At 43.1% G+C, this 17054-nt stretch overlaps 1 protein-coding gene across 2 annotated transcripts in view; it reads right to left on the bottom strand.

The window, feature by feature from the left end:
* The window catches only part of RASGRF2 (Ras protein specific guanine nucleotide releasing factor 2), a 495935-nt gene that overhangs the window by 294957 nt on the left and 183924 nt on the right, over positions 1-17054 (bottom strand). For both annotated transcript variants that reach the window (XM_082267574.1, XM_082267575.1), the window contains exon 3: positions 2743-2890. In XM_082267574.1, the coding sequence (XP_082123700.1) occupies positions 2743-2890 (148 nt within the window). The remainder of the gene's footprint in view (positions 1-2742; positions 2891-17054) is intronic.

Below are 17054 nucleotides of genomic sequence, written 5' to 3'. Positions count from 1 at the left end.
CATTCCAGTCTTCTAATCTTTAATGTTAACACAGGACAAGTTCTCTGGGAAGGAAGAGCAGGGGAAACTGGACTGCTGAGAGCAAATTACTTTAGTGCTTCCACTGTGAACTATTTATTGTCTGATAACAATATGTAAAAACTTGTAAATACATAGCCTGGCAAGTTCATTTTAACCAAATGGACAAATATAAAGGCTCTGTGAACATCCTTAGCCCAGTATTCAATGAGCATAAACAAAGGCAATTCAGTATTGTGTTTTAAAGTCTAGGTCCAGGTTCACTTTAAAAAAGCTCTGTACCGACAGAATGAAGAGGGCTACCAATGGTGACCTCCTTCTAAAAAAACGAATTGTCAGGCTGTCTATGGCTTCAATACTTTTTGAATCACTGACCTGGAACAAGCATACAAATTAGAAAACAAAAATGAAGATCTGCAAATTTGTCCCAGGTCTTTTCCTCCATAAAAATTAGCATTAGACCAGCTGGATCAGCAATGTAAGTCTCTGTAGTCTCTCAGCTTCCTTTTAAGTGTTTGCAAACCCTACCAATAAACTTCTCATCTTTGCTCACTTTTGGTCTTTTTAATATATCATTGAAAATTTTTTGCTGATAACTTCTCTGCTGACTCTTAGAAGTTAGGATCATTCCCAGCTATTTCTGTGAACTACAACCCCCCCCCCTATGTTATAAATAAAAGGACATGGGGGGTGTCCTGTAGTTTTGCCCTAGGGAAACAATGCTGCTCTTCCATAGATATAGTGCAGTAAAGTGACAGTTTTCACCCTAGGACAGAAAGTGTGTTACTGGCAGGACTACTGGGTGAAAAAAAAAAAAAAAAACTAATGCAGCCACTTCATCTATGTTTAGAGTATAGACCCTTACATATACCTAGTGAAGTGTCTGGTCTCAGGTGATACACAGACATGAAACATATCCTCCTACATAATTTGTATCTGTTTATCTATAACCGTCTTTCCCCTACAACCATTCAAAGTGCAGAATATACACAGGATCTCTCAGCTAGAATGTATTAAGATAAAAAACCTTCTGCCTCTACAACCACTTTTTTTCCTTGATTTTTATGTGGTGATTCTGCCAGTAACACACTTCCTGCCCTAAGAAGACAACACTCACTTGTCACTATGAAGCAGCTAAGATAGCATCATAGAGCAAGAGGGGAGGATTCATTAAAACGGGAGCATGCACAATCTGGTGAAGCTCTGCATAGAAACCAGTCAGCTTTCAGGTTAAAATCAGTATTTTTTGCTAGAAAATTACTTAGAACCCCAAAAAATTATGTATTTTTTTTTTAGCAGAGACAATAGAGAAAAAAAATGGAGATTGTTGCAATATTTTATGTCACGCCGTATTTACACAGCGGTCTTACAAACGCAATTTGTGTGGAAAAAATACATTTTTTTAATATAAAAAAACAGTAACGTTAGCCAATGTGTTTGTTTGTATAAAGTGAAAGACGATGTTACGCTGAGTAATTAGATACCTAACATGTCATGCTTTAAAACTGCGCACGCTCGCAGACTGGCAACAAACTACTGTAATTAAAAATCTCCATAGGCGTCGCTTTAAAATTTTTTACAGGTTACCTGTTTAGAGATACAGTGGAGGTCTAGTTCTAGAATTATTGCTCTCGCGCTAATGATCATGGCGATACCTCACATGTATGGTTCGAACACTGTTTACATATGTTGGCGCGACTTGCGTATGCATTTGCTTCTATGCCGGAGCTTGGAGGGACGGGGCGCATACATTTTTTCTTATTATTTTATTTTTACACTGTCCCTTTATTTTGTTTTATCACTTTTATTCCTATTACAAGAAATGTAAACATCAGTTGTAATAGAAATAAGCAGGACAGGACCTCTTTTTTGTGAGATCTGAGATCAAAAAGACCTCAGAGCTCACATTTACACATAAAAGCAAAAAGTAATTTGTCTTTAAGAAAAAAAAGAAATGTTGATGGCCGAGAACCGGAAGTAACACACTGCTCCATTTTATATCCCCCCCCTCCAAAAAAAATGGCCGTAAGGTGGAAGAAATGTCAGACATCGCACTAGTCCTCCAAGGGCATACAGTTGAGTCGGGCCAACTTGCCCTCACTCGACTTCCTGCCCATCGCTCCAGGGGATCAAGTCATTTCCCCTTTACCAATGTCTCCAGTAAGCAGGGAAATGACCGGAAAGCAGCAGAAGGGGCACCTCTCCTTCTGCCTATAAAAGTGATCCCGTGGCAAATCTGCCTCTGGGTCCACTTTTATCGGATTCCGAATCGCCTAAAGCTAGCTGCTGCCATAACCCCGGTATTTAACATCAAAGTAAAGACTTATATATACAGTTGACGGTCCAGAACTGGGTATTATAGGGTGGAGTCAATTTATAGTTCCCAAAAGTAACCTGGGCAGAGCTTGAGATTTTAGTGGAGCAGAGGCACTGTGTTATCACCTTACTACAGTAAGTACCATGTTCACTGGATTTTTGCACAATCAATAGCGGGTTTTTATTTTATTTATTTTTTTTTTGCACTTATCGAACAGATATAACAAACTGCTTTCAATGGTATATTTATCCAACCAAAAATGCAGCAAATAATAGAAGTTAGGGTTTACATACACTTTAAACTCCAAAGTTTTTTTTTGTCTTATGTACATAATGTAACTTCATAAAATGATGTAACATCAATAAAAACTTAAGTACAAGCATAGGGGGAAATTCTTGGACAAATACCTCCGATTTCAGTCTTTCAATTTCAGTGTCCTGATCTTCAAGCTGTTGTCGCAGCTGATTAGCAGCAATTTTTTCTGTTTCCACAATCTGTACCAAGTGAATATACTTCTGCATCAGGACCTCTCTCTCTATCAGGATGTCTGAATAGCTGCATAAAAAAGGAATCTTATTAGCTTATTAGAGTTCATCACACATTTTTATTAGGAACATGCTCAAGATTTGGAAAGAAAGATTTAAAAAACAAGGGGTGCAGACTGAATTATCACAAAAACAAACCAAGATTATTTTAAAAAACCCAACATAGAAAAAAAGTAGAGGACATTTTCTCTAAGGCCATGTATATGTTACGTTTACTAGCCCTTTAAAGTGATCATTCAGTTATAAGTTGAGTTGGGCGAGTCAAGTAGTTTACAAGCTTCCAATATGTTCAGGAAAACCATGGATGGGGATGTTTGCACACCTCCTGTTACCTTTCTGGCAGCAAGAAAAAAAAGGAGAAAAATCCTTCAGGAAGAGAAGGAGCCCTCAAATTGTCAACTGCAGGTGGCAGACGTGAGAACCAAAGCACCATTGGAGAGTCTTAGAAATGAAGGTGACTTGTTTACCATTTACCGAAAAAGAAAAAAAAGCTTTATCTTTGATGCTGGAGTGTGTGACAAAGAGGTGATAGGGAAATTGCATATTTCATATTTGATATTTGCTTATTATTATTTGCTCACAATATCTAATAATGAATTATAAACTTGGTTAAGGGGCCATACAAGACAAATAAGGGTGGTCACTTAAAGAGGAAGTAAACCCTCCTCTACAACTTGTACCTATAGGTAAGCCTATATTAAGGCTTACCTATAGGTACTGTAAATATCTCCTAAACATGCACCGTTTAGGAGATATTTACTTTGCATGCAGCCAGTGACATCACTGGCACATGCGCTCTGAAGGAACGGCCGCTCGTGCCGTTCCTTCAGAGCCCCGTGCCGTTACCGTCGGCTCCCGCGCGCATGCTCGGGAGTGACGTCATCGCGGCTCCAGCCAATCAGATGGCCGGGTTCCGCAAACCCGGAAGAAGGGCGATAGAAAATGTCGCCCATGGACAGGTAAGTAATCGGCACTGCGGGGGCTTCGTTCTTAGGTAAGTATTTCATAATGAGCTAGTATGTGTTTTTCTTTCAGGTGTTCGTTTTTTTAAAAAAAAAAAATGGAGGTTTACAACCTCTTTAAGCTGATTTCATACTAAAGGAATGTCAGGAATGTGCTATCTTCCTTAGAAGGTAATGTTATTAAAGATTGGGTAGTAGTGCCTGATCTTACAAATGTGCTTCTGGAAGAATGGTCAAACATTCCCATAGACACACTCCTAAACCTTGTGGACTGCCTTCCGAGAAGAGTTGAAGCTGTTATAGCTGCAAAGGGTGGGCCAACTCAATATTGAACCCTACGGACTAAAACTGGGATGACATTAAAGTTCATGTCTGTGTAAATGCAGGCGTCCCAATACTTTTTGCTAATATAGTGTATATCTACTTTGTATTGTCTTTTTGGTAAATTTAATAAAGTGTGATATTCTGGAATGCAACACTAATTGTTTTTAAGTTTTTTCGTAACACAGAAAGATCTGTCCCTAGAAAATAAGAAGTTTCCAAGATCTGTATGGGATTGCACAAGAGGATGAAATAGAAAATATGGATGGTGATGTATAATGTTTTTGCAAAAATGTGATGAATCTGTGAATGTCATTTCAACCATGGTGAATTATTGAAAACTTTTGATGGATATCCTTTCTTGAAAACCTATGTGATGATAATTTATTAGCATGAGCTCCTTAAAAATTGAAAATAGAGAGTGCACTCATGAATCAACAAAATAATGGTCATATGTTTTGTATTTTGTGGAAAGTGTTTTTTGCTAACCATTTGTTTATTTCTAGAAAGGAAATTTGATGATACCTCACTAAGACCTTTTAATTTGTTTAGTTCCTAGATAGTACTAAACGGCATCAATATATGGTTGATTGAACAGATGTAAATAAGAAGATCACAGCTTTAATGGACACTTTGGCGTCATTTTCATTTTGTTTTTCTGTAATATATGAATGTGATGAAAATTTCAGTAAACAGAGCAGCTGATAATTTTCATGCGGCATAACCGTTTTTCTTTGATTAAGTTGAATTTGAAATAACAATAGAAAAAACTAGTGTTTGATTATTGAAAGCAAGATTGTTTCCACATCTGATATGGTTTACATATTTTTAATGATTTGAAGGGTATAAGAATACAAAAATATGGTATTGTACATCTCCCTGTATTGTGTTTTTCTGTGTGCTTAAGTTAGATTATGACAGCTAATGTGCAACTGTAATGCAGAACCACTGGCAGAGTGCGCGTTTTAAAAGCAGAATCCAAAGGCTGTGCACAGTATGGGGAGAGATAGGGTGATATAAGTAAAAGGTTTTCAGTTTACTTGGGTTATTGGGTTATTATTATAACTGACACCCCGTGATCCTTTGGCCACCACGATTGATATATTTGATATACTTGATTGAGTTTTCATAAATATACATACATATATATATATATATATAAATATGCATATTCATACCATTCATAAAAAAAAGTGTCAAAAAGAAATAAAAAACACAGACACCGTTTTTGACAATTTCTTTATTAAAAATAAAAAAATAATGTCCTCCAGTGTAGATCCATCGTCAATCACGATGCCCGCTGCCACTGCCGGACCCAAAAAAGAAATAAAAAACAAAAAGCCATCTTCGCCTGCGCCAAAGACTTCCACCGTCTGCCTGCTGAACCGTGTGACAGTTCTTAACCACTTCTAGCCCAAGCCAATTCTGGCACTCCTCTCCTACATGTAAAAAAAATCATCCTTTTTTTGCTAGAAAATTACTCAGAACCCCCAAAAATTATATAAAATTTTTAGCAGAGACCCTAAGGAATAAAATGGCAAGCATTCCAATTTTTTATGTCACACAATATTTGCGCAGCAATTTTTCAAAGCTATTTTTTTGGGAGAAAAAAACACTTATGAATTAAGTCACTACTGGTCTCCGACAGTCATAAAGATGGCTGGGGACCATCTGGTCCTCGGTCAGCTCATGGTAAAGGGCCGCCATCGGCCAGTATATTCACCGGCTCGCTGATCACACAGGCAAACCGGTAGAAGCACTGAACATCCCCCCCCCCCCCCCGCCTCCCCCACGCCTTTAAAAACAATTTAGGCATCTTAACAGCCACTAGCATCATTCAGATTTAATCACCTAAAGCCCAGGATGTCATATGACATTCACCTAGGGTAAAGTCGTTACAAATCCAAGGGGCGGGGCCACCTGGTGACATTGCCAGTTGGCACCGCCCCCTTGTAATGTCACCAACCCAACATACACTGGTCAGTGATGGCACAAGGGGGCGGTGTCACCAGGTGATGTCGCCAGGTGGCCCCGTCCCTAAGCTATTTAAGAACTGTCACACAGCTGAGTAGGCAGACAGCAGAAGCCTTTGGCATGGATGGTGGTGGCGGCGGGTGCCATGATTAATGATGGATCTACACAGGGGGACATTGTTTTTTTATTTTTAATAAAGGAATTGTCAAAAACAGTGTCTGTGTTTTTATTTATTTTTGACACTTATTTTTGGTGAATGAGTAGAGGTACAATGTACCCCATATTAATTCACATGTGGGCGGTTGGGATCTGGGGGTCCTGACCTCAACCCAATAGAACGCCTTTGGGATTAATTAGAGCAGAGACTGCAAGCCAGGCCTTCTCATCCAACATTAGTGCCTGACCTCACAAATGTACTTCTAGAAGAATAGTCAAACATTCCCATAAACACACTCCTAAACCTTGTGGACAGCCTTCCCAGAAGAGTGGGCGGGCCAACTCAATACTGAACCCTACGGACTAAGACTGGGATGCCTTCAAAGATCATGTGCGTCTAAAGGCAGGCGTCCCAGTACTTTTGACAATGTAGTGTATGTGAATGGAGCCTTAACCTCTTGCCTATTGGGCACTTTCACCCCCTTCCTGCCCAGGCTATTTTTCAGCTTTCTGCGCTGTCAAACTTTGAATGACAATTGCACGGTCATGCAACATTGTACCTAAATTAAATTTTTATGATTTCATTAGCTTTTTTTCTTTTGGCGGTATTTAATCACTGCTGGGTTTTTAATTTTTTTAATTTTTTGGTGGTATTTAATAACTGCTGGGTTTTTTATTTTTTATTTGTTACTAAAAGGAAAAAAGAGTAAAATTTTTGAAAAAAAAAAAAAGTTTCCTTAGTTTCGGTCAGTACATTTTGTAAATAAGTAATTTTGGCACTTATGGGCATTGATTAGGTGGCACTGATGGGGAGGCACTAATATGCCGCACTGATGGGCACTGATAGCCATCACTGATGGGCACTAATAGGTGGCACTGATAGGTTACACTGATGGGCACTTATGGGTGGCACTGATAGGCGGCACTGGTGGGAACTGATAGGCCACACTGATGGGTGGCACGGATAAGTAGGCACTTATGGGCACTGACTGGCATCACTAATGGGCACTAATTGGGGCCACTGATGATCACTGTTTATTGTCACTGATGGGCACTGCTGGGGATTCACTGTTATCAGGGCACTGATGATGAGTGTCCTGATTGCCTGTACTGGTCATCCCTTTGAGGAGATGCCGCTGATCAGCTCTCCTAGCCACACACTCTGCCAGCGTGAGGCGAGCCGATAAACGGCATTTCCGCATTTACATGTGACCTGCTGTGATTGGACACAGCCGATTACATGGGTAAAGAGCCGCATCATCTGCTCTTTACTGAGATCGTGGTCGTTGTCCCAGAACGAGAGCCGCACCGCTCCGCCGTCATTTGACGGTGGGCAGGCAGGAAGTGGTTAAACTGCAGCACTCAGAATTTGGTGCAGCTGTGCATGGTAGCCAATCAGCTTCTAACTTCAGCTTGTTCAATTAAGCTTTGGCAATAAAACCTGGAAGCAGTTTCTTTGCACGCTCCAGTTTTAGTAAACCCCCTATCAGGCCCGGATTGGCTAATCGGGAGCACCGGGAGAATTCCGGGTGGGCTTGTCTGTTTTTTTTTTACCGCAAGGGCCGTTGTAATGGCCAGGGGCGGACTGACCAAATGGCCTGGGGGGCCCCACTCAGGGTGGCAATTTCCCCGATCTGATCCCCCAGGACGCTGCAGCAGCACCTTAATGTGCACTAGACTGGTTGCTAAGATGGCCAGCCGCCTGGCGGCTAGCAACCAGTGACGTGCAGAGAAGAGGACCCAGAATCTTCTTCGCCATCCTCCGCGCCTATTGGAATGTGTGACATGTAGCTCCACCCACTTCCTCCCTGTATCTTCACTGTGAGGCCGAGAAACTGCCTGACTGAGCCATCAGGAGACCTCAGAGAGGGACCGAGGCAAACTGCTGTTTGAGGTGATATCTGTGTCATTCGAAATCTTGCTTATATGGTTTCTCTGAGGTAAATGTGTCAGTTTTACTACATGCATTTGTGAACACAATTGTATTTTATCTAACATCAAACATCTTACCTCTGAGATAAGAAGAGAAATTTACATCTACCTACTGTGACTGTTCTATCACACGTGCACAGCACAACATGATCCCCACAGCAAATGAGAGAACATATGTCTCTATTTTGCTTTGTGTCAGACGTAGCACTGTTCAGTGTTCACAAAAAACGACTCTGTGTATGGCTAGAATAAGATTTATAAAGTTCTAAAATATTCATATACAACAATGTGACAAAAGTTCTTCAACTACTTCTAACAGACACCTGTTTTTTACCTAGAGGGCAAGAAGTGTATTTTCAGTGAACCATACACAGTATGTTGAATTATTTTTGCAATGTTTCATTTTTAATGTGACCTTCACAATTTGATATGCTTGCGTTTCCACAATTGTGCCAATGTATTAATGGTAGAGATTTGTAGATGAGCCACTAGATCTCTCTCTCCCCCTCCCTCCTTCCCTCTTTCTTTCCACCCCACCTTCTCGCTCTCTCTCTTCCTCTTCTTCCCTCTTTCTTTCACCCCTCCTTCTCTCTCTCTGTCCCTCCTCTTTCTTTCACCCCTCCTTCTCTCTCTCTGTCCCTCCTCTTTCTTTCACCCCTCCTTCTCTCTCTCTCTCCCTTCTCTTTCTTTCCACCCCACCTTCTCTCTCTCTCTCCCTCCTCTTTCTTTCCACCCCACCTTCTCGCTCTCTCTCTTCCTCTTCTTCCCTCTTTCTTTCCCCCCCTCCTTCTCTCTCTCTCTCTCCTTTCTTTCACCCCTCCTTCTCTCTCTCTCTCCCTCCTCTTTCTTTCACCCCTCCTTCTCTCTCTCTCTCCCTCCTCTTTCTTTCCACCCCACCTTCTCGCTCTCTCTCTTCCTCTTCTTCCCTCTTTCTTTCCCCCCCTCCTTCTCTCTCTCTCCTTTCTTTCCACCCCCCCCCTTGCTCTCTCTCTTCCTCCCTCTTTCTTTCACCCCTCCCTCTCTCTCTCTCTCCCTCCTCTTTCTTTCCACCCCCACCCCTCGCTCTCTCTCTTCCTCCCTCTTTCTTTCACCCCTCCCTCTCTCTCTCTCTCTCCCTCCTCTTTCTTTCCACCCCCCCTCTCTCACTCTCGCTCTCTCTCTTCCTCTTCTTCACTTTCTTTCACCCCTCCTTCTCTCCTCTTTCTTTCCACCCCCCTCGCTCTCTCTCTTCCTCTTCTTCCCACTTTCTACCACCCCTCCTTCTCTCTCTCTCTCTCCCTCCTCTTTCTTTCCACCCCCTCTCTCTCTCTCTCTCTCTCGCTCTCTCTCTTCCTCTCCTTCCCTCTTTCTTTCACCCCTCCTTCTCTCTCTCTCTCTCTCTCCCCCCTCTTTCTTTCCACCCCCCTCTCTCTCTCTCTCCCTCCCCTTCACTCTTTCTTTCACCCCTCCTTCTCTCTCTCCCTGAATGAATTACAAGGCTGTAGAGAAATGTGCACCGTTGCAAACTTATATTCTGAGGTTTTAATTACATTATTTTTATATAGTCAGTCGTGAACTAAAGTGGGCCGGTCTAAGGCATAAAACTCCAGGGCTGAAAATGAGTCCCAATCCAGCCCTGCCCCCTATGCATTGTTTTTGCACTTGGGAAGCACAAGTTACAATGTATTACGGATATGTTAGTGAAGATGTTTCATGTGATATATAGATTGTACTACAACATTTTCTCATGATTCATATTTCCAGAAATAGTAATAATCATTTCTTATAATGCGGATGCTACTGTATATGAATAGTGCTATTTTCTGTGCTGTCCATGGTGCTGAAGGCAATAACACTCAATAACTTACCATTTTTAACTTTTATAACTAAAACAGCATTACAGTCTCTCACAAAAGTGAGTACACCCCTCACATTTTTGAAAATATTTTATTATATCTTTCCATGTGACAACACTTAAGAAATTACACTTTGCTACAATGTAAAGTAGTGAGTGTACAGCTTGCATAACAGTGTAAACCTCAAAATACCTCAACACAGCCATTAATGTCTAAACTGCTGACAACAAATGTGTGTACACCCCTAAGTGAACATGTCCAAATTGGGCCCAATTAGCCATTTTCCCTCCCCCAATGTCATGTGACTTGTTCGTGTTACCACGTCTCAGGTGTGAATGGGGAGCAGGTGTGTTAAATTTGGTGTTACCACTCTTCTCACTCTCTCATACTGGTCACTGGAAGTTCAACATGGCACCTCATGGCAAAGAACTCTTTAAGGATCTGAAAAAAAGAACTGTTGCTCTACATAAAGATGGCCTAGGCTATAAGAAGATTGCTAAGACCCTGAAACTGAGCTGCAGCATGGTGGCCAAGACCATTCAGCGGTTAAACAGGACAGGTTCCACTCAGAACAGGCCTCACCATGGTCGACCAAAGAAGTTGAGTGCATGTGCTCAGCATCCTATCCAGAGGCTGTCTTTGGGAAATAGAGTGCTGCCAGCGTTGCTGCAGAGGTTGAACGGGTGGGGGGTCAGCCTGTCAGTGCTCAGACCATACACCGCACTGCATCAAATTGGTCTGCATGTCATCCCAGAAGGAAGCCTCTTCTAAAGATGATGCACAAAAAGCCCACAGTTTGCTAAAGACAAGCAGACTAAGGACATGGATTACTGGAACCATGTCCTGTGGTCTGATGAGACTAAGATAAATGTATTTGGTTCAGATGGTGTCAAGCCTGTGTGGCGGCAACCGGGTGAGGAGTACAGAGACAAGTGTGTCTTGCCTACAGTCAAGCATGGTGGGTGGTGTGTGTCATGGTCTGGCACTGGGAAGCTACAGTTCATTGAGGGAACCATGAATACCAACATGTACTGTGACATACTGAAGCAGAGCATAATCCCTTTGGAGACTGGGCTGCAGGGCAGTATTCCAACATGATAATGACCCCAAACACACCTCCAAGACGACCACTACCTTGCTAAAGAAGGTGAGGGTAAAGGTGATGGATTGGCCAAGCATGTCTCCAGACTTAAAACCTATTGGGCATCTGTGGGACATCCTCAAATGGAAGGTGGAGGAGTGCAAGGTCTCTAACATCCACCAGCTCCGTGATGTCATCATGGAGGAGTGGAAAAGGACTCCAGTGGCAACCTGTGAAGCTCTGGTGAACTCCATGCCCAAGAGGGTGGAAAATAATGGTGGCCACACAAAATATTGAGACTTTGGGTCCAATATGGACATTTTAACTTAGGGGTGCACTCACTTTTGTTGCCAGCAGTTTCGACATTAATGGCTGTGTGTTAAGTTATTTTGAGAGGACAGCAAATTTACACTGTTATACAAGCTGTACACTCACTAGATTACATTGTAGCAAAGTGTCATTTCTTCAGTGTTGTCACATGAAAAGATATAATAAAATATTTTCAAAAATGTGAGGGGTGTACTCACTTTTGTGAGATACAGCGTATATATATAACCTTTTCCCCCTGATGTGTTTATCATTCAGATGAAGTCTAAATATGAATGGGTAAAAACAATGATATTCAACAATAGACATGTTTGGAAGTTTGACCTTTCCTAGACCTGCTCATATTTTCATTGTTATTCTTGTCACATTTTGCAGTAATCTGGTTGCTGTGTACAATGTCCAGGGGAACTAATGTTTGTTTTTGCAGATGGCAGAACTACTTTTTAGAGGGTTTCTTTCTTAAGGCACAAAATAAGGAGTGTACTTTAACATAAAAATTAACAACAAATGAAACAAAGGAATGAGAGTTCAGTGTATTCCCTTCGGTATTTGTCACATAATGCATTGGTGGAGGTCAGTTTATGGCTGCCCCATGTATAAATTCAGCGTTCCCCCAGGCACTGCTCTCCCATCTGAAGTGTTTGTCTTTTATTCGTGAGACACTTTGCTGTTGTCAAGACACTGTCCGTGTCAGGACAATTCTAAGAGATGTGGCATAGCATAACAAAAAATTATTAAACTGCTAAATTATGCATTGTATGGTTTCCCGATCAGGTCATCGAAGCACAAACATGCAGACTGCTGATGTGTGCCACCAGGGATACACAAGGCCAAGGTACAGTTTCCATCTCACAGCCAATGTTGTTATACAATAGTTATAGTACTTGAATTAAAATGTATTAGTAATGCCTTATTAGCTCTTGATTTCCATATTTATACACATGATATACCCCATTAACTAATGCAAGGTTTACACCAAAATATTAATCAGTTACATGTAAATGACTAGGAGGAGATAACAAATTAAAGGTTTAGGAAGGTCATTAAAACAGGATTCATACACATTTTCACCAATAAAATTCCATGACTTTTCCATGACTTCACGTAAATATTCATGACCTAATGTTTCATGAAATGTCTATGTATACATGTTAAATAAGAAGAAAATCTATGTCACACCCAGCATATTTTTACTAAAATAAATGACAATCTTTGTAGTGTACAGTACCTCTGCAGTTAGGGTTTCGTTTCTGGAAACAGCGTGACTCAAAATGGCCCCTTGTTTTACAGTGGATGAGATGGAAGCACCGCTGCCGCAGCTGGGAGCCGGTGTCGCTTCAGGCGCACGGATGAAAAAGCCAGCGATCGGAAATGTCAAACGTTTTACGACACACACTGTACGTTTAGCGGACATGATACAGGAGAAGGTCAGAGGCTGCGGACATGATACAGGAGGTGGTCAGAGACTGCAGACATGATACAGGAGGTGGTCAGAGTCTGCAGACATGATACAGGAGGTGGTCAGAGACTGCAGACATGATACAGGAGGTGGTCAGAGACTGCGGACATGATACAGGAGGTGGTCAGAGGCTGCGGACATGATACAAGAGAAGGTCAGAGACTGCAGACATGATACAGGAGGTAGTCAGAGGCTGCAGACATGATACAGGAGGTGGTCAGAGACTGTAGACATGATACAGGAGGTGGTCAGAGACTGCAGACATGATACAGGAGGTGGTCAGAGGCTGCGGACATGATACATGAGGTGGTCAGAGGCTGCGGACATGATACAGGAGGTGGTCAGAGGCTGCGGACATGATACAGGTGGTGGTCAGAGGCTGCGGACATGATAAAGGAGGTAGTCAGAGGCTGCGGACATGATACAGGAGGTAGTCAGAGGCTGCGGACATCACAGGTAGGTGTCCTTCCGGGTCCGCAGTTTGCCCTACTGTCAGTCAATGGCCAGCAGCAGCCAAGGAGATGATCGTGAACCAATCACTGGCAGCGGGGAGGGCCGGCCGCGGTTTGCCTTGAGGCACTGTGACTGGCCAGCAGCAGCAATAACAGCCGGGAGATAACAAACCAATCACAGGCAGCGGAAGCGTCACTGGAGGGCGGGCCGGCCACATGAACGTGATGATGCGGGGGTGCGGTAACCGAAACAGTTACCGCCCCCTTCCGCGTCATCATCACGTTCATGCGGCCAGCCCGCCCTCCAGTGCCACATACTATTTACTTTGCCTTCCGGGTCCGCGGTATGCCCGTGCGCTGTCACTGGCCATCAGCAGCCGAGGAGATGATCGTGAACCAATCACTGGCAGTGGGGAGGGCCACCGTGGTTTGCCTGGAGACACTGTGACTGGCCAGCAGTAGCAATAACAGCCGGAGATAACAAACCAATCACAGGCAGCGGAAGCGTCACTGGAACGTGATGATGACGCGGAAGGGGGCGGTAACCGTTTCGTTACCGCACCCCCGCGTCATCACGTTCATGCGGCCAGCCCGCCCTCCAGTGACGCTTCCGCTGCCTGTGATTGGTTTGTTATCTCCAGCTGTTATTGCTGCTGCTGGCCAGTCACAGTATCTCCAGGCAAACCGCGGCCGGCCCTCCTCGCTGCCAGTGATTGGTTCACGATCATCTCCTCGGCTGCTGCTGGCCAGTGACAGCGCACGGGCATACCGCGGACCCGGAAGGCAAAGTAAATAGTATGTGGCACTGGCAATAAAACATTACGGAATAAAATAATAAATTAAACTAATTAAGCATCCGCTCCCCGCCACTCCCCGCTCCTCCCCAGTATATATTTCCATGACTTTTCCAAAACCTTAGTGGAATCCTAAGCTTCCATGACCTTTCCAGGCCTGGAAAGTGTCATCTCCAAATTCCAAAACTTTTCCAGGTTTTCAAGGACCGTACGAACCCTGTTAAAAAGAACCAGTTATGTCTTACAGCTGGTTTACCAGGTTATTGAGAGGTACAAATCTGTAACGGGGTGGAAAATCTAGATGTATGTTAACTGTAAGGCTTATTAAAGCAAAAACAGAACTGGTCACTATCTCTGCAGCTGAATGATTTACAAAGGTTTACCCAGCTAAATTCAATATTCTGTATTGTCTTATTACTTAATTACTCTTTTACTGCACCTGCTCAATTAACTCTCTTTATTGTCTAACTGCACTTAAAGTGGACTTTGCACTTCAGGCAAGGTCCACTTATCCAATGTGGGTTTCTACATTAAACGCTGCTAATATGTATAAAAAATCTGCAGAGGGGAAAATATATAATAAATTCACTTCACCCAACTTCTGTAGTGGGGGGGGGGGGGGGGGTGGGTCAAGTTGGCCAAATCTTGTTAGAGGTTGCTGCAGCGCAGTACAGGAACATCTTCTCAAAATATCTGGCCTGTTCAACAGTCTCTGAGATCTGGCTACAAGGAGGAAGACATACCCTTGCCTAGGCACCAGAAGAAGAAGCCAGGAAAAGGAAGGTAAATTATCTTATTTTATTCCTCCCACAGGTTTTTTTCTTTATTTTTGCACTTTCCAGAGTTTTAGGGAGGGGGGGGCAACTTAAATTAGCAAATCTCGCCGCAGAGCTGCTATCAGGAGCGTATATACGCTCCTGTTCTTTGACAGCTGCTGGTCTCATTCCAGCATTCTGGTTTTGTATATAATGCCTCCATCTATGTCTGTCTGTCCACCTGCAAGGTGATTAATATGGTGAGTCTCTGGGTGGAGATCAAACCTGATTTATGCCAGCCAGGCCTGCAGTCTCATGCTTGTGATATTGCGTTTGTAACACCTCCAAGCTCACTGTTTGTCTGCTCTGCTGACTGGATTTCCCTATTTATGGCCTTGGATCGGAAATCAACTGTTCTCTGAACTCTGCCTGCCTTTTGGCTATGGATTGGACTCAGACTACTCTGAACCTTGCCTGCCTTGCACCTGGACTGTCATTGTACCACTCTGCCTATCTACCAACCACAAGTATCTGTTTGCTTTGCTCAGTTCGCACCTGCCCTGGCATGGTGGCCAGGCACTATAGCATTGTGTATAAGACCTGGGGGCAACCGAATACCAGTAGGCCTGCTTGCTTTATGGTAAAGGGGGCTGCTTTAGGTTAAGCTAGCTATAGTGTCTGACCACCTGCATTAGGGGTAAACATAACAGTTGCAAGGTGTACTTCAAAATTATTTTGTAATTGGTTTAAAGTTCAATGTATTTTTTGACCAATGTTTCACTGTGTAATTTATTGTGTACTTATAGCCAGTACTGGGACAAGATCCCTTGGTACCTGATGTGAAGACTACAAAGTGTGCCCGACCTTGGAGTGTACTTGCAAGTGCAGTGGCTGGGCCTAGTAGGGTGAAGAAATTGCAGTTGCTGTTCACTGGGCCTAGGGTTGCCACCTTTTAGTCCATTGAAAACTGGATAAAATGGAGGAAATCTGCAGTGTGGTTAAACCAGTGTGACCAAAAAGTAAAGAAAATGTTAGAACTGAGCTTTTTCCTAAATTACATTACAAAATATTATTTTTGCAGTAAAATTAGGTTTGTGGTACAAATAATGGGTAAATTAAAACAAACGTTGTGTTTCCTATTAGGCTCCGTTCACATGTCAGCGTTTGGATCGCGGGCAGAACCGCCGCGGTTCCGCCCGCGATCCGGAGATTTATTGCAAATCGCGGGACGCCTAGCGTTGCCCGTTGATTTGCAATAGCCCCCCAAACGCCGAGCGATGTTGCCGCGATTTCCGCCTGCCGAATCGCGGCAACATCGCGCAAACAAAATCGCGGGACGCAATACGCTCCAAAGAAGCTCAGGGGGCGCTGACATGTGAATGCAGCCTAAACTTTCTGTGTTTATGTACACAAAATTTAAATCTAAAAATAAACAAACATATTTAGTTTACATTTGAATGATAAAAACGAAATGTCAGCAAAAAAATAAAGGAAGAAGGGGAGGAAGAAGTGAATAAATGCTGGTTAGGGTTACTAAGGGTTAGTAAATGGTTAAACAGTTTTTTTTTTTTTTTAACAACTGCAGAGCAAAGCAGCAGTTATAAATAAATGCTGCAACCTGTTTTAAGTCTTCACTTTACCGCTTGCCAACCAGCTGCTGTAGTTTTACTGCAGCAGGTCAGCTCTGTCCCGCGAAACAATGTACCTATACGTCGCTTTGCGGGACCGCTAGAGGGGGCGTGCGCACCCATTCGCCACAGGGGAAGCTGATCAGCGGGTCCAGCGGCTGTGATTGCCACCGATCCCCCGCGATGGCTCCCCCGTGGAGACAGAACGACGGTGTGCCATTGTAAACATGGCAGACCGCTGTTCTGTCAGTTATGAACACAGGGATCCTGTGTTCCTCTTATTTAGGAACACAGGTCTCTGTGTCCATGAAGCAAGCCCATCCCCCACACAGTTAGAAAACACTCCCCTAGGGACACATTTAAGCCTTTGATTGCCCCTGATGTTAACCCCTTCCCTGCCAGTGTCATTAGTACAGTAACAGTGCATATTGTTAGCACTGATTACTGTAGTAATATCACTGGTCCCCCCAAAAGTGTCAAAAATTTAAGTTTGGGCTG

Source organism: Pelophylax lessonae (assembly GCF_965119305.1).
Source record: "Pelophylax lessonae genome assembly, chromosome: 1".
Classification (NCBI taxonomy): domain Eukaryota; kingdom Metazoa; phylum Chordata; class Amphibia; order Anura; family Ranidae; genus Pelophylax; species Pelophylax lessonae.
The sequence above is the reverse complement of the archived record's forward strand: the minus strand, read 5'-3'. Positions and strand labels throughout refer to the sequence as shown.